The sequence below is a fragment of the Periplaneta americana genome, chromosome 16 (genome assembly GCF_040183065.1).
Source record: "Periplaneta americana isolate PAMFEO1 chromosome 16, P.americana_PAMFEO1_priV1, whole genome shotgun sequence".
Taxonomy (NCBI): domain Eukaryota; kingdom Metazoa; phylum Arthropoda; class Insecta; order Blattodea; family Blattidae; genus Periplaneta; species Periplaneta americana.
Genome location: NC_091132.1, coordinates 101,393,701 through 101,420,455, shown reverse-complemented (window position 1 = coordinate 101,420,455; position 26,755 = coordinate 101,393,701). Strand labels below are relative to the sequence as shown.

The window sequence follows — 26,755 nt, the reverse complement described above, 5'->3', positions numbered from 1 at the left end:
CCTATTAGGGAATCTTCAGATACATGTCATAGTAATATCTAATTATCCTAAGTTGTAATATGAATACAATATTTGTGTTACATGATTGTTTAAGTGCAATAATCTCATCATATATGTTAATAATAAGTGAGTATTGATTCAATGTCATGAGCCTTATGTATATGCGTGTTTTATAAAATATGCTATTATTAACTAATTTCAGCCGTAATGTATAAAATATCTCTATCATATTGTTATTACTATTATTAAAATTTGTTAAAATGATATCTAATATATATATATATATATATATATATATATATATATATATATATATATATATATCTCAAGTTACTATTGTTAACATGCGTTATATATGGTACTTATCTTATTTTTATTCTAAAACTGTGAATTAAAAAAAACAAAAGTCACTTGTTCACGCATTAGATAACTTTAAAATTCTATAGGTACTCTATAAGAGTTGTTGACAAGCAATAGGCCTATTTTGTGATATTCGTGTTACTTTTCATTTCTGAAACAAGATGTAATTGGATTAATGTCGTGTTTGTGCATATGGTATGATAAGGTAGATCGTAGTTTTTCTTCTATGTTGTGTAAGTTATTCCATTATTTGAAGAGTGTCGCGTCAAAAATTGACTTGAAACGTGGAAGTGTGTCGATATGATGTTAATAACAGCATTACTTCATAAAACACGCATATACATAAGTCTCATGAGATTTAATCAATACTCACTTATTATTAACATATATGATAAGATTATCATATATGACTCAGTTAAGAGAGAAGTTTTATATAACATTCTTATTGAATTTGGTATTCCCAGGAAACTAGTTCGATTAATTAAAATGTGTCTCAATGAAACTTTCAGCAGAGTCCGAAAAGGACCAGCTTCTGTCTGAAGCTTTTCCAGTTCACTGAGGGGCTAAAGTAAGGAGATGCACTATCACCTTTACTTTTTAACTTTGCTCTAGAATACGTCATTAGGAAAGTTCAGGATAACACAGAGGGTTTAGAATTAAACGGGTTACATCAACTTCTTGTCTATGCGGATGACGTGAATATGTTAGGAGAAAATCCACATAGGATTAGGGACAACAGAAATTTTACTTGAAGCAAGTAAAGCGATAGGTTGGGAAGTAAACCCCGAAAAGACTAAGTATATGATTATTTCTCGTGACCAGAATATTGTACGAAATGGAAATATAAAAATTGGAGATTTATCTTTCGAAGAGGTGAAAAAAATTCAAATATCTTGGAGCAACAGTAACAAATATAAATAACACTCGGGAGGAAATTAAATGCAGCATAAATATAAGAAATGCGTGTTATTATTCGTTTGAGAAGCTTTTATCATCTAGTCTGCTGTCACAAAATCTGAAAGTTAGAATTTATAAAACAGTTATATTACCGGTTGTTCTGTATGGTTGTGAAACTTGGACTCTCACTTTGAGAGAAGAACAGAGATTAAGGGTGTTTGAGAATAAGGTTCTTAGGAAAATATTTGGGGCTAAGAGGGATGAAGTTACGGGAGAATTGAGGAAGTCACACAACGCAGAACTGCATGCATTGTATTCTCTACCTGATTTAATTAGGAACATTAAATCCAGACGTTTGAGATGGGCAGGGCATGTAGCACGTATGGGCGAATCCAGAAATGTATATATGTAGAGTGTTAGTTGGGAGGCCGGAGGGAAAAAGACCTTTGGAGAGGCCGAGACGTAGATGGGAAGATAATATTAAAATGGATTTGAGGGAGGTATGATATGATGATTGAGAGTGAATTATTTTTGCTCAGGATAGGGACCGATGGCGGGCTTATGTGAGGGCTGCAATGAACCTATGGGTTCCTTAAAAGCCATTTGTATGTAAGTAAGTATGATAAGATTATTGCACTTAAATAATGTTGAAACACAAATATTGTATTCATATTAGGAAAATTATATTTCGCTATGACATGTATCTGGAGATGCCCTAATAAGGCGAAAACGTTAATACGAATATTATTTTTAACACTTAACATGTATTAACAGGTATTAATGAAATAAATGTGATAAGACATTTGAATGAAAACTTGAATATTCTTTATATAGTTTATAACTGACTTATCTAGCGAACACAAAAATGAATTGGAAACATAGTAAAAGAGTTAAATGGTGAAAAGGAACATAAAACTGTAATTGAATATCATGTCGTGTCGTGTGAGGCCATCAAGGCATGCGGCATGCTGAATACAATGGAAAGAATAATTATGTCATAATCAGGGTGAACAGGATATTACGAAACTTAATATAATAAAGTGTAAAATTTTCCAAATAAATGAATATACACAACCTAAAGTAGAGCAACAGTTAGGGATTACAGCCACGTGAACATCAATACAGTGCCATATCTGAAGAAATATCTGAAGAGTCTATTTCAGGGTACTCATTATGCGGCCCGCGGGCCGCATGTGGCTCTCAATGACATTTATTGCGGCTCTCGAACTAATATTACTGTTACTATTCTTTTTCTGAGAATTATTTTTTTTTAATTTCTGTAATAATGTGCAACTGCAGGAAACTTTGATTACCCTGCATCATTAGTGCTAGTGAAGGAGTTCAACAAAGATACGAAGGCTATTTGTTTTCTTTGAAAAAGCTAATATCATGTCTCATGTGCTTATTATCTCTTGATATAATAATATTAATAATAATGATATTATAAATGTTTTTATCTTGAAGGATATTGCAAAAGCGTACATTCAAATTTTGATAACAAGTATCCGAAACATTCCCAATCAAGGATATAAAAACTGAAAATGTTAAAAATGCCCGTAATATCTGAACAGAAAGTAATGTATGCCACTGTGCATAAAAACGAATTGACTACAAAAACATCGTATCATGCAGCAGAAATGTACAGATGCGCATATTTTAAGAAGTGCCTTCTAGCTGTACGTAATACTTTATTTGCTAAATTCTCAAATTCAAACACACTAGAGAAAAAAAAAATTAAAATCATGTTTTATTTAACGACGCTCGCAACTGCAGAGGTTATATCAGCGTCGCCGGATGTGCCGGAATTTTGTCCCGCAGGAGTTCTTTTACATGTCAGTAAATCTACTGACATGAGCCTGTTGCATTTAAGCACACTTAAATGCCATCGACCTGGCACGGGATCGAACCCGCAACCTTGGGCATAGAAGGCCAGCGCTATACCAACTCGCCAACCAGGTCGACCTCACTAGAGATGAAATAGAATAAGAAATAAACCTGCTCGTATTGATATGATTTTGCAGAAGAGTATCAGAATCCGCCCTTGATCTTCATGAATACTAAAAATGTGTTAATTATTTTATATTTAAATAATAATAATAATAATAATAATAATAATAATAATAATAATAAAATAATAATAATAATAATATTCGTTCTAAATACAATAATTAAAAATCCACGTATTTTGTTAAGCTTCAGTACTGTAAAATGCATTGTCGTTCTCGGCAAATTACTAGTTCTCAATTTTGGCTCTCCTCTAATTTATAGTAGGTACCACTGGTATATTTTCACTTATTTATAGGAGTATTGTACTATGAAGTTATGATAAGTATATCATACAAAGTTCCACTTCGATAAAAAATAATTTTTGTAATAATTGTGTTATTTTTATTACCTTTGAGCATGTCTTTTGTGGAGAGGCGATTGTAATATTATTAGTTTCTTCCTGCTAGAGGCGATTCGTTTGTTTGTTTATTAGTTTTGAACACTATAGGTTTTTGTTCATAACAGAAAAACAGCAGTAGGGCCTACTAGAATAAATAAACATTGTTAAAATGAGTTCAAACGAAGATTCAGGTATTTAAAATGCTGCAAATTCTGCAACAATTGAATGTTTAGTGCAATCGAAATCCCGCGTAAGATATGAAAGAATAAATTAAATCGATTCCTTTTTTTTTAATTTAATTTAATTACGCAACCAGTTAAATAATAGGAGTATCATTATCTAAGTAGTTGCGTAATAAATATGTTTACAACATTTTTATTAGTGATGTAAAGTTCATATTACATAATCAAAGTGGTAATTTACACTGTTTCTTATAATCTAAATTGAAACCATAATCGCAAGTAAAAATTCAATTAAACTGGTGAAAAACTAATACAAATATAAATATCACATTTATTCTATTTTTGTGGTCACGTGATAAGCCTATGTCTTGTCTGCTTAGGCTGAGTAACTTCATTTATTGTTATTTGAGAATTTTTACACACGCGTATGCAATTTTTTCAACATTACACGATCCATGTCCAAGACCGCGGACAGACGATGACACTCATAAAAAATCTAGGCAAGTTTATGAAGAACTTTTACATCGTTTAAAGAAGAAGTACACCAACGTTTTCAACATCATTTGCAAACTCTGATTGTTGCAACTGATTATGAAAGAACTTCAATGAGCATTGTGCAGAATGCTTTTTCAGAAATATATTTAGCCGGTTGTCTGTTCCATGTAGACCAACCTTTCCATAGGCATTTACAAGCTGAGGGACTGTCAGGAAAATACTCGAAAAAAGAAAATATTGAGATCAGGTCGCAATTTCATTCGCTTATAAGTCTTGCACATGTGCCTGAGGAAGATATTGTCGATGAGTTTGAAGATTTGGAAGCCACTGCTGTCGATGAATTAATTCCGCTCTTAAACTATGCATATGTGGAAGACAACTATCAACGCGGTAAAGACAGACAGCGGCAAATGTTTCCCCTGGCCGTACGGAACTGTTATATAAGAACTAGAGAAAATCTTTCTCGAACCATTAACACATGTGAAGGATAGTAAAGGCGCCTGAACACTCATAAGAAAACCTCATCCTCCCTTACATTCTGTCCTACAGTTACTGCGGAGTGAAATAGGAGGACAGCCCATTCCGCGTAAAAAAAATGAAGTACGAGGATTTGGATAAAAGGATTTATCGCATTATTGAACGATACCCAGATTACAAAATAGGAGACGCGCTGGCTTATCTAAGAGCCATCGGGCATAATCTGGCTGGAAATTTTGAAACATAAATTACAAAATGCTGCATATACACTATAACGTAATTAAATTTTTATTGCATGTACGATGATTCACCTTTAATTTCTACAAAACGGTGACCCTGTGAGCGGTGACAGAAAGGTCGAAATGACAAAGAAAGCTGGTGACAAAAAGACATTTTGACTAGTAGCGGCCGGTGATCGAAATTGTGGGTGAGGCCAGATGCAACTAATGTGGAACACAGACTTAGTGTTCAAGGTCGTACGTAGTTTCGGCCGCTTACCCACCCTCCTCACGAACTTTTCCCTTTGCAAGTTACACTGCAAAAAATAATCTCGTCAGTCCCCTTGTGCTTATCTTGTCAATTCATTCTTGATCGTCTCAGTTCCATTTAGGTCTGTAGGTCGTTTATAATATACTAGAGAGCGGCTCGTCATTTGTGAAAAAATGCTTATGAAATAGTGTTGCAGTAACACGAGATAATCAGGAGAAAGTAAGTGATAAGACGATCAGGGGTGATTAAATGATTGGGACGAAAGTGACAAGAGATGATAAAAAAAGATTTAAGGCAATGGAAAAGAAAATAAAATCCGGGACTATTAGGGTAGAACTACTGACGAGATGGCATGAACAGATTGCTGAGAACATTTTAATAAGGAAATAGCTGAAAGATCAATCAGAACTGAATTAATTTGATCAGAGAAAAATTAATGAAGAAACAACTATAGGTGAAATGGAGGGAAGAAAAAAAAGATTGACGAGATTAATAATAGGCCTAGTAAACTGATTGAAGGGACGATCAAGAGGAAAATTAGATGATGGACGAGACTGTGAAACGGAAAATGAATAATGAGACGGTTAGGAGAACGGAAAGGTGGGCATGGATCATTTTGGACTCAATCGCGTCACTACAAACATTTCTTAAAATGTTTAAACTAACACCAAAATCTGTTTCCATAACTCTTGAGTTTTATTGTGCATGGAAGAAATAGCAGATGACTCACTGCTAGAAAGATATTAAAAATATTTGTAAACATAAAAAATGATCTCTTTTGTCTGGCTATGCATATTTAGACTGTGAAGCATAACAGTGTTTATTAAGCATAAGTTATACAACATTCAGACTTCTTTTTGTTTGTTCTGGACACCTGGCTTGGGAACTTACAGAGTGACGGTGATTATGGAACATTGGTGGAATGACAATGATGACAGGAAATGGGAGAACTCCGATAAAAAAACCCTCGCGCCCACTTTGTTCTCCATCCAGACGGGGATCGAACCCGGGTCGCCACGGTGCAAGGCAGAGAGACTAATCACTCGGCCATTGATTATTGAATGCTTGAAAAAGTGTCTATAAAACAGAATATCACATCACTAGTTTAGACAACTCTCAGCTATACACGTAACACAGAAGAGCACAGCACAAGATACTGAATTTCGGTTTTATCTTTGCAGTGTAGGAAGTTCAGATTTTTACAGTAGAACCGGTCCCCAGCCCATTAGGGTGGCAGGAGGGTGAGTAAGTTTGCAGTAAGAAGAAGGGAAAGTGTGTGACCTTGGCAACCATAAATGCTTGTGGACGACTAATAGTTTAAGTGCCTTCGATAGGAAATGTTTGTTTATGATATTAATTATTATTGTTATTACATTAATATCATTATTACTGTATTATTATTATTATTACTATTAATGAAAAATAATAATTAGCATGTCTGGCCGCGAAACCAGGTGGCCCGGGTTCGATTCCCGGTAGGGGTAAGTTATTTGGTTGAGCTTTTTTCCGGGGTTTTCCTTCAACCCGATATGAGCAAATGCTGGGTAACTTTAGGTGCTGGACCCCGGACTCATTTCACCGGCATTATCACCTTCATCTCATTCAGAAGCTAAATAACCTAAGATGTTGATAAAGCGTCGTAAAATAACGTACTAAAATAAATCACTCACCAAATACGCTGTTATGCTGCGAGTTTCAGTGATTGTTTCAGTGTGATGAAGCAACCCATATTGTGTGTTGAAATTCCCCTTTTTTCTTTTCTTTTTATTTTTTTCCTTTGACAGCAACAAACAAGGCCAACAGAAACGTTTATTTTGCACCACATTACCACTTAACCATTTATGTTGCCCATACCAGGATGCAATAGAAACTCGCGTTTTAAGATTATCTGTCAGAAAAATTGTCAGCGATGTCGTAGGTATCTCGATAGGCTCTCTTTATTTAACACTTCCTTTCTTTCAATTCTTCTCGAGAAAGGACACTCTAACAATGAATTAACTACACTAGCATTATTTCTCATATTTGTTTCTGTTTATATTTTCCCGAAATACATAACAACATTGGCCCAGATTCACTACTGTACTACGAAGTACAATAGTACAACACCCTCGCTTAAGTTATAAACTAAGACATAAGGGGAGAGAATAGTGTGGGTCTCTGCCTGCCAAAGAACTGGAATTTTTGTTATTTATGGCCTATTTAGGAAGACAAGTCACCATTGCTATTCCCACCCCACTCTAACCTTCAGGCCGGCCCATGGATGGGAGGAGTGAAAGCTGACCAGGCCACGAGGCCAGACGAATTGTGCCTCAGCTGCAATGTTTTAAGCGCAACCTCAAAAGCCCGCGAAGACGCACGAAATGCAGAAACTAGACGCGGCACGAGCGGTCTTGGCCTCAGGAACAAATTGTACTGCAAAACAGATCTATATCCATCACAAAGTTTTCAAATGTTTCTACAGCGATATATGCTTCATTCAAATAACCAATACATTATATAAAAACACACAATTTGATTTCAGTTAAGCCAAGTGACTGAGGCCCGGCCTCACTTGCCTCAGTCAATCAGCCGCCACTGCTTTTGACCAGAAAGCCGGGTAACTAAAAAGGAGTGATGTGTCATTATAGTGACTAGAGTTCCGGTGACGAGAATTCTGGCGCTTGCAGCTTGTTAACGTTAAACAATGGTTTGACAGGTGCATCATTCTTTTAGAGATGGTATCATGCTGTTCTTGATAAGAAATTATTTCCTTAAATTAATTTAAGGACAAAAAAGTATTTACCTCAATATATATCGTGACCGTTGGTTGCATTGCTAGGTTTTGGTTCTCGGAAAAAAAAAATCCTAGGGTAGAAAGCACTCAAACTCAGTGAACTCGAAACATTCTAAATTTCAATTCATTTATCACTATATCTGCACCATTGTAATGTAAGGACGACCCTCAGGCCACCAGTGGCGTCATGACTTGGGGCAGGATGCACAAATACGTATTACTTTTCCACATTATATATAACTTAGGTTTTATTTTGCATATTAATAAGTCTGAAATTCGAACTCTTGGTAGATTAGGTAACATACTGAATAGAAAGGTTCTTTATAGCAACCTACCAACCGATTCTCACTAGAAAGACATGTCCGGAAATAGACAACATTTGAATTTTTACTTATATCACAGGCGGGTAAGATGTATGTTGAAACACAAAAGAAACTCTGTGATCGCGGTGAAATCAGGCTACACCCCAACCAACCGTACTTATCAGTACCGGTAATGTAATTCTTGTTCTGCCCACCTTGTCGTTTCGTTGACATGTAGGCTGCATCAATTGCTCCTTACATTTTGCCCGCCTCTGACATGGAAGAAAGCGTTATTGATGTACATGTAATAATTGTGTTGGTGACACAAAAAAAAAACAATTTTATTATGTACTATTACAGTAAAATCTTGCTAAAAAGTAAAAAGGAAACCTGTACAAACGAAAAATAAATTTGGGAACGGAATGATTTCCTATGTAACGGAAAACTGCCTAACGCGAAAACGGAATCATTTCTGGGCACCATTTAGGTAAAAAAATCTTACTAAAACGGATAATTTTAAACGTAACGGTTGCTAAATTCTTTCAAACCATTTCTAATTTTGCGATAATACTGTACGAAGCATGGCATAATTTTTTATGACTGTACATGCAATGATCTGGAAGACTTTTCGCTATTCTTTCTCAGGCGTTGGGGATGAATATATATTATTTTAATGTACCGAAGTACAAATGATATTTCCATGCAGATATTCTGCGTCATCATACGATGAAAGAGTAATCGAACGGAGAAAAATTCTCTCCGGCGCCGGGATTTGAACCCGGGTTAGTGGATAAAGCATCAGCACGTAGAGCTGAAAACCCGGGTTCAAATCCCGGCGCCGGAGATAATTTTTCTCCGTTCGATTACTCTTTCATCGTTGGGGATGAAGCTTCTCTAACCATGTCACTATTCTGTGCTTATTGTCAAGGATCCGGGCAGGTTACTGACCTCCTGTACCGTTACTTCTTCCAACCCTCTTGCATTTTCTTTCATTTATTCTCAGTTTTGTGCTAACAGGCCAGGCGAGTGGAATAAAACTGTGAATAATTCTAGTGTAGTGTCAATTTAGTTTCACAAAATTTTACAATCTGAACACATATATTGTGCCAAATAAGCATACAAAAACTATTCAAACTAAACACATAAAAACTATATAATTAAACATATAAATTATACCAACTAAACAGAGAAACAAACTATCGAAGCTAACACACAAAAAGAACTATTTAAACAATACACAACTATACACAATTTACATAGTGTTCGTTATTTCTTCCAGTCTTTTCCATGCCTGCCTGTTCTTCGCTGTTGTCGCCCGCTGCGCTCCAGTCTCTTTAGTCTCTGTCCGGAAAGTGTCCGACCATCTTCTCCTTGGACGCTTTCTGCTTCTTTTCCCAATGCGTGGGTCCCACATGGTGAGGCATAGGTCCACCTGCTACAGTCCAGGCTACTCACGTGTCCGCTCCATTTCCGTTTGAGACGTTCCGCCAGCATCACTGCATCCTGCATGCCGCTTCTTATTCGGAAAAACAGTAATAACTTCCAATACATCAGCATACTAGTAAAGAATATTCATCTAGGCCTATGTTTATCTCTAAACTTGAGAAAAAACAATACTTTAAGACATTCTTTTCTTATTCTTCGTAGCAATTCTCATTGGATTCAGTTCTATGTTATAATCGTAACCATTGTCTTAATCTATTCTGCATAAGTCAGAGATTTTCAGGCTCCTATAGGACGCACAGTATTCTCCAGTAATAATTCTTATTCCACAAAGGCTTTGTAATTCATCATATGTTTGCAGTTTTACGTAAATGCGGGCTTCATTTCAGTTATAGTAATGATGAAAACTGGGCTATGATTCCACGTCCTCCTCCTTCTATAGATTCTTCGCAACTTAAGGGGAGAGGATGGTATTTTTTGGTGAAAAATGAGTGAATTAAAAAAAATCCTTAAAATACTCTGTGATATGTGTGGAATGCATAGCATAACATTTTGTGGGTATTTGTGCCCTTATCAGATGTTGAGTCGCCATTTTTAAACTTCCTGCGTTATGGATTTTTAAATCATTCGCCCACTTTTATTGTTGTTTGCGGTAAATTAAATTTTCAAAAAAAAATTTTTTCTTCTTTAAAATACCCTTTGATATATGTGGAATGCATTGCATAACATTTTGTGGGTATTTGTGCTCTTATCGGATGTTGAGACGTCATTTTTAAACTTCCTGCGCTATGGATTTTTAAATCACACACCCACTTTTATCGGTTTCCAGTAACTTCATTTTTTTTTTGCTACATTGCCAGACAAAAATGGATATAATTTCTGAACTGTTAAAGATACATGCATGACATTTAGAACACACATTCTTTAGACTATTAGGAAACTTTTCTCTATAACAGAATTTTGTTAATTGATTTCATTTTAAAAATACGTCCGTTTGTTTGCAAGAAAGGAAATCAGAAAATTGTTATTAAATTTTAATTGTTTATTTTACAAACGCAGGGACTAATATCAAAATTCTGTTAGATAGTTTGTAGAACATGCTTTTGCAAATACACTGCAAAAAACTGTTTGAATCTATCTTTAAAAATGGTTTAGATATATCGGTTTTAGTACAATCCTGCATTGGATATATTTTTTCAAATTTGGACCCCCAAATAATTTTTTTTTCAAAATATTTTTATTTGGTTAAGTTGCCACAGCTATGAGCTCTCTACATAAAAAAAATTAATATTTTACACCAAATAGGAAAAAAGTTAAAAAAAAATACCATCCTCTCCCCTTAAACTCATAGTTATTTTCCCCCGAAACCTCGATTTAAAAAAGAAGACATCCTGTATCTCCTCCTTAAATAAGAGGCTTATTACAGTCTTTAAGTTAAATGTGGTTCCATTCTCTGAAAATCTCACACTCAATGCAATTTTTTATAGATCAATGTTGAGATTCAGAAAGTTTTCTACAAAAAACTGAGTTAATTCATCCCTTCCCTTTTGATCAGATGAGTGACATTAAAAGAGTTGTTGGGCCAATAAATATTAGGGTGTGACAAGTCTTTTCCCAAAATGGTCATTATATCCTGGTAGTAAAATAGTCTGTCATTTTACTTTCAATACGTTCCCATTGCACAAGATGATTATAGCAAAACAAGCCTATTTCATCACAACCCGCATCAATCAGCACACAAAACACTTCGTTGTTCAATAGGTACAATGCTACTTTGATAAACATGAAAAGATAAGGTCATGATAAGTGCAGTGACAGTGAATCATATAGATAAGAGATAAATCAAATTTTGCACATAAGTTGCATTGCTGTCTTCCGACAACATTTGACACCGTGATTTCGAGTGAATGGATACGCATCATGCCTCAAAAGATATTGGAGAAAAAGAGCAGCAAGATTTTTCAGGTTCAGTATTTATAGCCATAGTGTATATTTTGTGATTATTTAGCAGATCAAGTGATAATTGTGGCTGGAAAAATGGAATGTGGCTGGAAGTTATAATAGTCAATAAAATTGATGATGGATTACTTTAAAGGAAGAGATTTTTTCGATGTACAGTATTTCTCTAATATAAATATTAGACTCTGTAATTTAATATTCTTTTCATTAAAATTAATTAGAACTGATTAGTAAGAGCAATTCATGAAACATGCAAAATCAAATGTAAGGCACAAAATTTAACCTAACAGCATATAGAAAATCACCCTGAATAATGCGTGTCGTCGTCAATGACGTCTATGTGATGACAAAGATCCAATAAAGACTATAAAATATGACGTTGCATCCTATTGATTCAAAGGCTTGCTTCCTAATTTCACTGTCATTAAACTTGAATATTTTAACCACAGGAGTATTTCATTGGTTATTAACATATTATCCAATAGTATTTTTTTTTTAGATTCTGAAAAATTCATATTAACTAATTTTAATATCGATGAACGTATCATGTATTGAGATAATTCTCGGTTTCAAAAATTTTTTTGTGTTTGCTCAGTTTCAAGTTCTACTAGTTATTGTATATAGAACAATGACAAATTAATATAATGCCCTCTTCTGCTCTTCATGTTGTCGATCATATTCTGGAATAGTAATGATATAAGTATTATTATGTTTATTTTTAGAAATGAACGGAATCTGTTTAGAGACTAACTTGGTAACTATGGTTACAATATTCTCGTACTTATCAGCATTATCTTCTGCTAGATTCAAGGCTCTTGCGGATCTTTTAAACACGATCAGGTTTCACAAATGTTATCTCGTGCCTCTGCAGTGATAAGCGAAGAACTATGAGTTTCCATATGATATTATTATCAGAGTAAGGTCTGCAATAAATAAAAATTCTCCAATTTTTTCAATTTAAAATATTATTCTTAAATATATATATATATATATATATATATATATATATATATATATATATATATATGCTAAGCTTGCATTCACTTTCCGTACTCCTTTGCAGCCTTGACATTGCAGCCTATCCACCAAGGCCTGAATATACATCCGATATTAATTATTTTAATCTCTAATACTGAGCAAACCAATTTCTTATGATTAGGTGTTTCAAATGTTTGGTTTCATGCGGACAGTTTACTTTTTATATGATTACTAGCCTTTCCCGTGCGCTTTGTTGCACTTGTTATAAATAACAATAATTAACTTAAATATGTTATATTTCCAAATACAGCTTTGTTATGGTTACTGAATAATTAATTTATTATCAATTATAAGTCTTTTGCTCCTGAATTACTTTCAAAGTTGTATTTAGAACTATGAATGTAACTTATTACCATGCAATAGGTTCTGGAGTTGTTCGATTGATTCTACTTTTAAGCTTGGTATTATGTTAGAGCTAACAGCGTCTGAAATAGTATATATTTGTAAGAATTGAAGGTTGTTACTCTCAGCTGGAAGAAGACTTTGTCACTAAACGATAACATTTGAAATAAGGTCTTGTACTGCCCTATATTATTTAAAACGTGTGTTGATAACGAATATACTACTATAAGTACCTGCATATGTTTTTAATAAGGATATCCTGAACTAGCACCAACAGATAGCGCGCGTGTACTTTGAGGGTTGCGCTTTGCGTGTGCATTTGTTTTCCGGTATATAAACATTGAGGATTTACGTCGTCTATTATACTCTTAAAAACAACTCAAAATGCCAAATTTTTGTTGTATTCCTATATGTAAAAACCAGGGAAAGCCTTTTGTATTCATTCAGGTCCCGAAATATTCTGAATAAATGTTTTAAACCTTAAACATTTAACTAATTAAATTGCGCCTCGAAAGTGCTAGCTATTAAACAAAAATACCTACTTCAAGTAAGGTATTGCTGGCTACAGTTTCATTTTGGAAGAGGGCAAAGAAAAATTAATATAAGCATATGCAACCTCGACAGCAAGCTATGTTAGTTTAGATTGTATTCAGTACTTCTAGGACTCTCCGAAGTGAACTCTTGATTAACTAGGATGTTTATTATCCAGGACGATCCATAATGAAATACATTTCGTGAGTAATGTTTTTAATATGCTGTATACTGTTTCTTAAAACCATATTTTTACTTCCAATTTTCAAAGTCATGGTACATAGTATTCAAAACTGCATGTCCTTAACCTACAAAACACAGGAATAATCGTGATATTGCGGTCATATTATATCATCTTATCTAACATTGCATTTGATCTTTCTGCAACTATAGAAAAAAATACGAGGAATTCAATCTCGAAGTCCCTTCCCTTAAAAAAAAAAAACACACACACACACACACACATTGGTGGCTGCATATTTAGTTTTTGGCGTATGGTACTCAAAATACTAATGATCAAAGAGGCAATATTCACCTTCGACAAAGTTCCTATTTTATTTATTTATTTTTCTTCGTGCACCTCGTTCTCAAGTTCCCGTTTAGATTAATGAATATTCAGTTTACTCGTATCTAGGGGAATATGGGGCAGGACGGGGTAGGGGGGCACGACGGGGCATAGCCTCTATCTTCCCAACAAGTAGTGTAATCTACCGAATTTTTTTAGAACTTCGTCAACTCATGTAAATATATCATCACACAACACTTACTGCCATTCCTTGCATCCGTTGTATGTTATTCGGTTGCTGCATCATATTGTATCATTCATTTGCAACTTTAAAGTGTTCTCTCGTCACACGTAAGTAGAAATGAGATTTATTTAGATAATTTATTTTAATTTCATATTATAGAGTGCTTGCCTGGCTTTTAATTCCGAAACTTTCTTAAATTCCGTGCGTTATTTTTCCTGCCAATACCTCATAACTTAGAAATTGTGACTGTGGGGCAAAACGGGGTGGGGCATAACAGGGCAGTACCCCGTCCTGCCCCCACGTCATATTTAATTAAATTTCACCTCCTGTAATGGGTTGTTCGTTCTGTTGTTTGTCAGAAGAAGGTTGGATTAGATGCGTATCATGTCTGAAATGGACTCACAATTGTTGCGCAGGAGCAGACAGTGAAGACGAGGATGCCACGCACATTTGCGTATTTTGCGAATGATTTTTTCTCAAGTAAACTTGTAAAATGTTGTAGTATTCACACTTTCAGTATAATAATTTTTGTCACTTTTGCCATTCAATTATTACAAAAAATAGATACTCCATTTTGCCCCATACGTGGGGCAGAACGGGGCAAAACACACATATCGAAAAATTAATTTATTTTAAGGTTATAATGACTGGATTTCACTCGAAGTGCATATTTTTTTACTTGTTTACAGTGTAATAAAAGCATATATGTCATAAAACCCATACATTTACATTAGTTGATACCAAATAAAAGGATTCAAACTTTAACTACCCCGTCCTGCCCCATGTTCCCCTATGGATATATTCTGCATATTGCAGATTTCCCCATCCATCTCTTAAGAAGAATCGCTCAGCATTATACAAGTTTACGCTATTATTTATTGTAAAATAAATTAAATTAAATTATGAGGTAAGAAAATACTGAATTATATTAAATTATACTAAGTTATACAAAATAATTATAAATATAATTTTGACACACACAGAAAACCAACAAGCGGGAGAACGCAATCAACTATAGCATATGACATAATATAGCCGTACAACATGATGGGCCGCATGGAACGCTCTTGCCATCTAACTGTAAAACTTGGCATAAGATATCCCTTTTGGTTATGGAGGCTCTTGAATCTCAGGAAGAAAAACTTTTCCAGCAGTGCAACGTATTCAAGACTAATTTTCAAACATGTTAAACGAATTATTCTTGTAACGAAAACGGATGCTCCCTAGACCAAATAGTCGTATTTTAATTATGTAATTACTTCATAGCTTCATCTGGTATTGTATGACGTTATGACTGAAATACCTATGTTGTTAATTGTTTCTATTGTAACATTTATTATGGTCTACAAACCACAAGTCATGCTAAAGTTGTTGGTTTGTTAATTATTCAATATGGAGTATTGTGCACTACACAGAACTGTTACCTAGTAAGTATACATTGCCGTAGCACACCCAAATACGTATTTAAGCAATAAATATATTTAGGCCTACTGTTATGTTACTGAACAATTAATACTTAATAAGTGACGCGTGTATATTTGTAAAATTATTCCATCAATGGCTTTCATTCTTTCATAAAAAAACGCAACGCTAATGAGACATCAAATTTCAATACGGTACCTCCAAATAGCTTAAATTTAACTGCAGTACATATAGCTAATTATTAGTTTTGACAGTATATAAAGTTTTCTGTGCGTAAGGTTCTGTTTAGTCCCACCTTATATGTATTTGTGCTCAGTCTTCGAGTCACTCATGAGCCTAAGTCCATCTAAAGGAACTACACTTTCCAATTATGAAAGAATTATTTAAATCTATGAAATAGTTTCCTGAGATTGCCAAATAGAAACACACAAACACTCTCTCTATATAATCTATACTAATAATAAATCTGTAACCGAAATTTTTCTGGTAATTTTCGCTTCTCCAAAAATAATTGGTGTCAACATGTATAATTAATCATCCTGAAACCGAAAATCGCTTTTTTGAAATTTTTGTTTGTACGTCTGTCTGTCTGTCTGTCTGGATGTTTGGTACCTTTTCACGCGATAATGGCTGAACCGATTTATATGAAAATTGGAGTATAAATTGAGTTCGTTGTAACTTAGATTTTAGGCTATATGTCATGCAAAATACTCTATTTAAAAGAGGTGTTATAAGGCGGGCTTAATTAAATAAATCGAAGTATCTCGCTTATTATTGATTTTTATGAAAAATATTACATAAGAAAAGTTTCTTTAAAACTGCTACTATTCCAATTCACTGTTCATAATATTGTATAACACAAAAGTCACTTTGAAAAAATGGCATTACTAGGCAATGATAAATTTATTTTCTTCAAACGAATCTCTTATTAATCACAGTATACTATCAGATACAGTCAGCATAACGTTACAACATTACTATATTAAATTTCTGCTAATAAACATGACCCTAAGTGGTGCATTGTTGGTATCACTTGTGAGGTTCAGACTGTCTTCAGGCAGTTAACTAAACAACAATCATAATTATCACCATATCACTACTTCTTGAACACTAGGATTATAGGATCCACGCATCCATCTGGGTTTTCTTCATCATAAATTTTATGTACGAGCATACCCATCCAGAAATAATAGGCATTTGTCATGGAATAAGATATGCTGAAGAAATGATTGGTCAATGCGCATGATCCAGTTATATTAAGCTAACCTCTTCTGTGGATCATCTTTTTACATTGTGTGTAAACTGACGTTCAAAGATACCCGACCTACGATTTTATATTCGTGTAAGCGAACTTTCCAACCACGGTATAAGCACAGTCTACTATATACAGTCAAGAAGCTTAATACTTACAAATATGCAAATATAGACAGTTGAAATACGCATCCATAAATAGTTGCTAACCACCAGGACCGCTACTATCGCCTCATCACAGACCCTTTCCCCAGCAGACCATAAAATGTATTGTACTTTCGATATCGTGTTCTTTTGAAAAAATTAACACTTTTCTTCCACTATTGAAATATGAAGTACATAAGGTTTATATATTATTTTCATTAAATATATATCATATTCTATAAACTCACCTTCCTGGATCTTTCGGAAGAAGGATAATTCTAACCTATTTTTCTGACAATTTATAGTATTACAAACGTCTCCTTGTCCCATATTATTATTCAAATTATTGTATTTTATCCATTTACAGTTATTACAACGGATAACGAACATTTCACAGTTTACATAGCTTTTAAAAAAAAATGCGAAATACGGCACAGTCAATGCTTTTTCGATTTAGACCAGGCCGTAATGTTTGTTCGGGTTTTCTATTTCAGTGTATGGAGCTCAGTGAAATATTATATTATAACTTAATTGCTTATCACTGCTAAGCTTTATTTAGTGTAATTTGTCCATAAGTTCCGTTTACTTCTTGTTGCATAACATGTTGCAGAAATAATTACAAAACTGTGTTATTTGAATGTGAAGAGAATTTTACATGTTAACATAATCTGTTCGCGTCAACATTTCAAGTTTAGAATGGAAGCTATTTTGAGGTTCAATAAAAACGAATTTATATTGTGATTTTAATTTAGCACATCTACCTTCCTTAATTGTAGACAGAAAATTTACCATACCACTCTTATGAAATTAGTGTACGTACGATTTTGTTACTTCGCCTATTAGGTAGTAGATAAATACAATAATTCAGTACTCAATTGTAGTATTAAAATACAGACAAATAGAATGTGACGGGTGTCATACATGACATTATGTTTAATTATAATGTATAATTGCGAATATAGGAATATAAGTTAAATATAGTAAACATAACCCATAATATCCATATGACATAACATACATATGTAGTGACAGGACATTGGAGACCACTAAAATTAGACAGAAAGGGGCAACTGGTACAGTAAACATAACCTGTAATTTCAACATATCTAAATATTCATTCGGTGTAACTGAAAATTATTGAATCGTGCATAAATGACTGTACTAGAATTTCGCAATATTTAATCGAAATAAAGGCAGGTATTACACAAACGAACAACGTAATTTTCACAACAAAAATAATATTACACCTTAACTCACAAGGAATTATGTCTGAAGTGTCCCCTAATCATTGTTTTAAATTTTATTAATGCAATTACACTACATTTTAGAGAAATATATGTTACTCTTCATTCATTCCAATTAATTTATATGGTTGAAACGGGTTAAGCGAGTCACATGGCCTGCCTTATGGTACGGTTTGTTTTCGGCGATCATCGCCGGTTAAACTATAAAACGTCTTTGTCATCGCCGGACGCACATCGCCTGCGATCATCGCCGAGCGCACAACGTCAGCTGAGGTGTTTCCTTTAACAGTGAACATCGCCGTCTTTGCTGTAGATATTAATCGATTTCTAAGAAACGACAATCAGTCAATCGAGGACATCGCAGATTAATATCGATTGTCTCCAGCTGTTTAAAAATGAACTTGAGAATTTACAAGTTCTAAAATGGCTTTAAGTAAAGAAAAACTAATGACTATATTACTTCTTGACGAAGAAGAAGAAGAAGAAGATGATGATGATGATGATGATCGAATTAAATATATGTCCACTAATAGACAGAGACTACAAACCAATTACTGTATATGTTTAAAACCAGACATACAGAAGGATGTTTCAATGATCTAATTTGTAGACATCTACCTATTGATCAAATTAAATTCAAAGAATATTTTAGAGTTACCATAGAGCAGTTTAATTTTATTTTGTTTTAATTGAAAGTGATGTGAAGAGAAATCTTACCTCATTTTTTGAAAAACCAATAAGTGCAGCAGAGAAATCTTCAATTACTTTAAGGTACCGTAAATAATAATGCAATTATAATGTTAGAACAACTATTCAGTTTATTAAATTATATCATTTTTAGAAATATGAAATTCTGCAATAATTCTAGTCCATACATAACTTAATACAAAAGTAACAATTTCAATTTTAAAGCCATTTTCGCAAATTTTAAAAAATGTTGAGAAGCTTGCTTCATTCTTATACTTCGAATTTCTAAATCGGTTACAATTTTACATATTTGAGCCTTCGCTTCTGCAATAAATTCAGGGAGGAAACTTGTAACTGTTTGTTACATGGATTCAAAGAAACTTCGTACTCCATTATCATCTTTTTCTGGGACCATAAGTTTTTCTAACAAGAGAGTCCGTTCGTGATCTCGTTTCTCCATTGACTCCCAAAATCTTTAATCGCTGTATCGTTTTCTCTTCTTAGTCCTTTCAGGAAACGATGTTTGTTGACGAACTTCACATTGATCGTTTTGTTCGGCTGATAAACCATAATCTTCGTCTACTTGCAGTAGGCCTACATCAGTTTCTTGAGGTTGACTTAAATCAGTACTCTCTTCGTCTATAGCCAATGGCACAGAAACATTGGTTATAGTCCATCTTTCATTTTCAACTGTATCCAAAAATGCCATACTTTCGTAGTGTTCCCATCGGCAATTGGGATCAGCTGACGAACCTGTGCCCTGCTTCAGATTTTTCTTTTTCCCATTACAAGCATCCCTGAGACTTTTCCACCTAGTTTTGCATTCATTTACTGAAATAAAAAAATACAATTAGGCCTACTTTCTGTTTCAGTTATATGGCTACTGGGGAATCATTTCGATCTTTGGCCTTCACTTTCAGAATTTCACATTCCTACATCAGCAGAATAATTCGAGAGATTTTGAAAATACTTTGCGAGAAATTAGCACAATTTTATCTGCCAAACCCAACTAAAGATAAAATGAAAACTATTTATTGCCAGTGACTTTTATGAAATGTGGGACTTTCCTAACTGTTGCGGAGCATTGGACGGTAAACACTGTCGTATTGTGTGTCCCAATAATAGTGGATCTTTGTACTTCAATTATAAAAAACTTTCACTCACTAGTACTGCTTGCATTGGTTGATGCTAAATACAGGTTTATTGCTATTGATGAGTAGGATCGTATGGGAAAGAAAGCAATTCTCCAAGAAAGCTATATAAAAGAAGGCACAGTTTTTTCTTTCTTAACTGGCTTCTTTGAGATGTATATTTATAAACACGTGGTTTTAGTTTCCAGCCACACACATTCAACATAAAAATCGTTTGATACCTACCTGTAAATTAGACTAATGCACTGCTGTAGCCTCCCTCCGTCTACTTGTTACAAATATAATACTCGAGAGGTCCAGGAGCAATGCTAAGGAAACTGACCACTTCCCTAGTACACTTTCGTCCTGTCTCTCTCGCATGTTATGTTGGTAATTATTAACAAGTGGGGTGGAGCTACAACAGTGCATTAGAATGTATAGGTAGGTATTAAATTACTTTTATACGGTTCCGTATTGAAAATATTTGTGGCTACAAACTAAAACCACGTATGTATCAATGTATGTAGCCATATCTCACAGAAGTTAGTGAAGGGAAAGAATATTATGTCTTCTTTATTGTAGCTTTTCTGGAAAAATATTTTCCGAGCGAGCAAACCATGTCAACAAAATAAATTACATCGTTCGTTATAAATTTTAGTGGTTTAAATATTCAAGCTATGGCCAAGCTATTCGACTTAAATCTAGTGATAAGACAACGTCATTTGAATTTTAAAATAGTCTCAAGTATGTTAATTAATTAGCCATACATTACTTAATCGTCATTAAAGGTTGAAATTTCATGGAAAAGATTCTCTTGACACCCTATTTATATGCCCCTGCTTTAAAAACACTCATTTCAGCATTTTTATAAACACTGTTATTAAAAAGTTAATTTGTAATATTGCTTTTTTAATGTATTCGCATATTAGCCTGTCTTGAAAATAAGATACTTTACCACTCTTCCCTATAATTTCACCAACTTCCTTCCACAACATTTCTTTTTTATTGCATTTATATATTCTTTAGAACCTATATCATACAGGACAGAATGAAACAAAATTAATTAAAATATCATCATTTATTGTTGAGAAGTTGCTAAATATACGTTTTGAAGCCATATTGTTTTATCGTGATTAACGCGTACAGATTAGATATTCGATATTACAACATGATCTTCTCTATTATTGAACACGAATGCGGCGATGTGCGTCCTGAATTTGCTTCAGAAGCAACCTCCAGCGATCTGCGTCGCGTCCAACGAACTGCGCTGTCGATCATCGCTCTAAAGAAACCGTGCGCATTCATTTTAACTGCTAGCAACTCCTGCGACAAACGCTGGCGATGTGCGCCCGGCGATGATCGCCGTAAACAAACTGTACCTTTAGATCACGATGGCAGTGACACAGTTTATTGTTCCTAGTACTCACAGCGCTCCAAGCGGCTAGCAACTATCGCGAGAAACGCAACTCGTTGGCAAAAAATCATCCCAACCTTCGTGACTGTATATAATAGACTGTGGTGTAAGTCAGAACCAAATATATAAAAAATTGTCAAACTTTAAAAGAATTCCGGTAATTCTCAATAGGTGGCACCATTATTGAGGCTGTTAAAAAAGTCAGGGGAAATAATTATGTAGATGAAGTATAAATTATTCTCATATGAGATAATATCAGCGGTTTCCAGCAACACCCAGTGTTATTTCACAATCAGTAGAGTGGAATGAATAATTGAGTTCTATAATGCGGGTATATTTATCTACGATTGGCAACAGTGACTATTATCTTCGCCATCTATTCATAGAAGTAATAACTAAAGAATCCACACTTACACCAACAAATTATCGATCACTATCGATTAGTAAGGGCAGATATATTTGAACGCCAGTGTACAAGCTGACATTAAATTTGTAGGATTAAAAACGTGCGTCTGTTTTATTTCTTTCCGCTATGCGGCACTTTTATTATCCATTGCTACGCTATCAGCTTCCTCTTGCGGAGCACAAGATAGTCACAAAATAATCTCTTTGACAGTTATTCATCATAATCTGTACACTGACGTTCAACGATACATGACCCCCACTAAGCGATAGTGTTCGATAATTTGTCCGTGTAAGTATGATTTCTTTATTTATTACAGTGCTACAATTTTGATTTCAGCATTCAATTCAGTAGTTATATATAAGAGTAAAATGATAATTTTCATAGCCTACTATTCATTCATTCAGTCATTTAGTGTTCTGCCTAAAGGCAGGTCTTTCACTGCAAACCCAGTATTTTCCAATCTTTCCTACTTTTTGCCTTCCTCTTTGTCTCTTCATATAATCCATATATCTTTATGTCGTCTATCATCTGATATCTTCTTCTGCTTAGAACTCTTTTCCTAGTAGTTTTATATTATGTAAAAGCTTTTTCTTTGAAAAGTTCAGTTATGCGGACACCTCTTCATTACGGACACTTTTTTCAGTCCCTATAGTGTTCATCAGAGACAGGCAAAATGTCTATCAGGCTTGGCCATGACTGTTTACGTCCGTGAGCGGGCTTACGCTTTGTATCGTTCGCCCTCCTCCAACCTTCCCTCACAAGCAGGCAGGCAGTGTGGTTGCACGTGACTCCCAAACAGTCCTAAGAGTGACCCGAAAGGACTGTTGGGTTCCGCCGACCTGCGCCAGACTGCTGCTTTCAGATGCATGATAAATATGAACCAAGTCATTCAAACCTGACAAGAAGCCTACACATATAGACAAACTACTGAAAACTTAATTTGTTGTCTCCTGAAACGTACCGTTAATAAAGACGAAGAAAACTATTTCTCGTCAACATAATATCCATTAAATGTCAACAGTTATTATAAATTAGTTGCACTTTCTTTTCAGCATAGTAATATAAATTTAATGCAAACCATTCAAACTTTTAGCTTCATAAATAAAAAGAAATCTGTCCCTCAGAAGTTAAATAGCAAATCAATATTCTGAAGAACGAAAAACTTTTATACATTTTACAGGTATTCATGAGGCTTTTAATTGCTGATAAGGAAAAAGTTAAAATGAAATATTTTTCTATAATAATTGTTGATATTCATAATAATAGTTACCAATATCTTTTCAACATATTTCCTTCTCTTCTCTTCTCTTCTCTTCTCTTCTCTTCTCTTCTCTTCTCTTCTCTTCTCTTCTCTTCTCTTCTCTTCTCTTCTCTTCTCTTCTCTTCTCTTCTCTTCTCTCCCATCCGTTCCCCTTCCCTTCCCTTCTCTTCCCTACTAGTCACAAGTTACTATTTTGTTCAGACAGATACACTTTGCAGGAATATGAAATGTGTAATATTGTCTTATTATTTTATGAATTATGTAGTGCAATAAATCGTAAAACTGTGTTTCTTTATTCAAGAATTATCTGCCGTGTTGGACCATAAGATAGAGATTTTTTGAAGTGACTAAATAGCCAACGAACTTAGATTTCAAACTAGTACCGTTTCATCTTAACCAATGCAGATTGGCTTCCGTGAATGCAAGTGACTCTACCTTATAATGCGAGCAAACAGGCAGGCTTTCTTGGGTCCCGCCTGGACTGAACCCATAAAGCCCGGGCTCAATGGGTTCAGTCTTAGAAGTTAACTTGCTTTGTAGCGTCACCGGAACCCAAGCCTGACGGCAAGCAGGTACGGACGTAAGTCTTGTCTGATTTGCCGGTCTCTAGTGTCCGTTATAGAGAGGTTTCACTTACTTCTATGAATAAATGACGAAGGTAACAGTCAGTGTCGTCAATAATACATAAATATACCCGCGTTATAAAATTCAAAATTTCATCCACCCCTAATGACTGTAAAAAACACTAGAATCAGCGGGAAACCGCTGATGCTTTCAATTACGAGAATAATATATATTTAATATATAACAACATTTCCTGTTGTTAAGAATGTTTTAAAATTAAGCTGTAGCCTATATATTATTTTTAATCTAATGGCAAGTACACTAGCGTTCAAAGGTATCTGACACCAATTTTCAGATCTTTCTAACCACGGGAAAAGTCAGGACCAAAGATACAATAAATTGACAAATTTTGAAATAGTTCCAGTAGTTCTGAATAAGTGACCCTATGGACTATATAGCGAAGGAGGTATAATAATGGGTTACACAATTGTACATAGAACAATATATAGTCGCTGCCATAAAGTCCTCAAGAATAAGATGACTAGGATATCTAATGAGGATGAATGACAAAGATATTCCCAAAAATAACTTTTTTCAGCGAGACATGGGGCCAAAGAAGACCTGGACAACCAAAATTGAGTTGGCTGGACAGTGTAACGGACGACTTGACTAAAATGGATGTCCGAAATTCATGAACACAGGAAAACACAGGAGATACCTGGATGAAGAATGTTGGAGGCCCACCACGGGCTGTAGTGCATAAGATGATGATGATTGTGATGATGATGAGTTTATATTATTCACACAAAGTATATGAGATTATCACACTAATTTATCTACACAACAGAATGTGAAGAAAACTGTAAGTATTGTGTGTGTGTCTAATGCCTACCCACTTCACTTTGAGTGATTTGGGTTCCGCATACTGCGAATAGGTGGCAGGACTGTGACCCATTTTCAAATTGCACACTACTACGCGGGGCACGTTATGCATGATGAGTTATGTCGTGTACTAGGGTGAATGTATGTTAAGTGCTCGTGTAAGTGTAATGTAGGTAATGGGTGAGTATTATTAAAATATACAAAGATTCTTAAGATTAATTTGATGATGCAGACCTCCAGTCTTTGTAGGAATATTCAGTAATGTATTTTGTACAACACCGAAATTGACAAAGTTTTTATACCGAAATGTAAGATTTTTATTTACCATACATAGAATCCCTGGATTTCTTACTTTTCCACCACTTCTTTATATTTATAAGCAAGTTCTTTGATGTAGACCTATCCCTTCCTCTGCGGTTCCTTTCATTTCAATGGATGTTTTTGAAAATCGCAGGTTTGAAACGAAATGGAGCCAGCAATGAATGAATGATTTGCGCATGGAGCAGCTATAGGCTGGAAGCCCTACGTCATTATATAATTACGTCAAATACCGAGTTCACTTGCTTTTTACCTTCATTTCACTTAGTCAAGGGAAAGATAAGTAGGCCTATTGTGTCTGAATACGGATCGGGCACTTTATGTGACTTAACTTCTAACTTGAAGAAATCAAAACGAAGTGAAGTTGAAGGGAGTTCTTGAATACGGCCTAGAGACATAGCTTTGAAAGAAGGTTTGCAAGGATTCAAGAGTACGAATAACTGAAAATAAATTAGCTTTCAAAATGGAAATATGTCTAAAGAAATAAACTGGAAGATTCAATGCTTTGAAAAATGCATGAAGATAATTGGCCCCCAGATTATTGAAAGCAAGACTAAATAAATCATCAGCAGCAGTAATAAAATGTGAACAGCGTGTCAAATTATTGTGCTTGATGGCGTTGTCTGCCTCTATTACGTACATAATCTCATCGGCCTTAATAATGAGATATTGGTGGAGCTGATTATTGTTAGTATCTTAATTAAATGTATATTCCATAAACCAGTTTAAAATACTTTTAGAGAAACTACACATTTTCAGTAACAGTTTACATGAAAATCAAAGATAAATTCTTTAATATAAAACACATTTGAATATAAACTGTACAAATTCGTAAAGATTTTACAATGTCTACGCTTGTTTTATTCTGCCAAAGAGACTCTCTTCACTTACAACTTACAAATGATTTTTAAAGAACTCGGAGGTTCATTGCCGCCCTCACATACTTAAGTTCGCCATCGGTCCTTGTCCTGAACAAGAGTAATCCAGTCTCTACCATCTTATCCTACCTCCCTCAAAACCATTTTATATTATCCTCTAAATCTACGTCTGGGCCTCTCCAAAGGTCTTTTTCCCTCTGGCCTCCTAACTAGCAATCTATATGCATTTCTGAATTCGCCCATACCTGCTACTTGCCCTGCCCATCTCAAACGTACGGATTTAATATTCCTAATTATGTCAGGTGAAGAATATACTTGGGATAACTTTCAGAGTGTGAACTTTTGTTTTTAAGGACTGGTAATTTACAGATAAATAGATACTGAAGAAAAATTCAAACATTTTGGATTAAAAATAATCTTAGCTATCTATCGTGAGACTTCAGTGTTGCTAATCTTAGATTTTATGGTCAAAACTCATGTTTTGCTACAGCAATGCTACTTTGACGGAGAAGCGGTGTAGTGTCGCGATTAAGACGTAATGCTGCAAGCCGAAAGGTTGCGGGTCCGTTTCCTGATGGAGTCATGGATTTTCTCCACTGATGTAATCCTAATCATTCCGCTCGCGCAATGGTCCTGTGGTTTACTCAGGCATTAACAGAAATGAATACCAGAGATATTTCCTTCGAGGTAAAGGCGGAGAACATGTAGGACTGACATCCCTACTACTATTA

The 26,755-nt window shown here is 34.6% G+C and overlaps 1 protein-coding gene across 3 annotated transcripts in view; it reads left to right on the top strand.

Moving 5' to 3' along the window:
* The window catches only part of LOC138690980 (calpain-B-like), a 173,285-nt gene that overhangs the window by 19,050 nt on the left and 127,480 nt on the right, over positions 1–26,755 (top strand). The window contains exon 1 of one of the 3 annotated variants that reach the window (XM_069812597.1): positions 11,612–11,769. The exons of the other annotated variants lie outside the window; for them this stretch is intronic. Coding sequence (XP_069668698.1) covers positions 11,725–11,769 — 45 coding nt within the window. The 5' untranslated portion in view covers positions 11,612–11,724. Of the gene's footprint in view, positions 1–11,611; positions 11,770–26,755 lie in introns of those variants that run through there. 3 annotated transcript variants of the gene reach the window in all.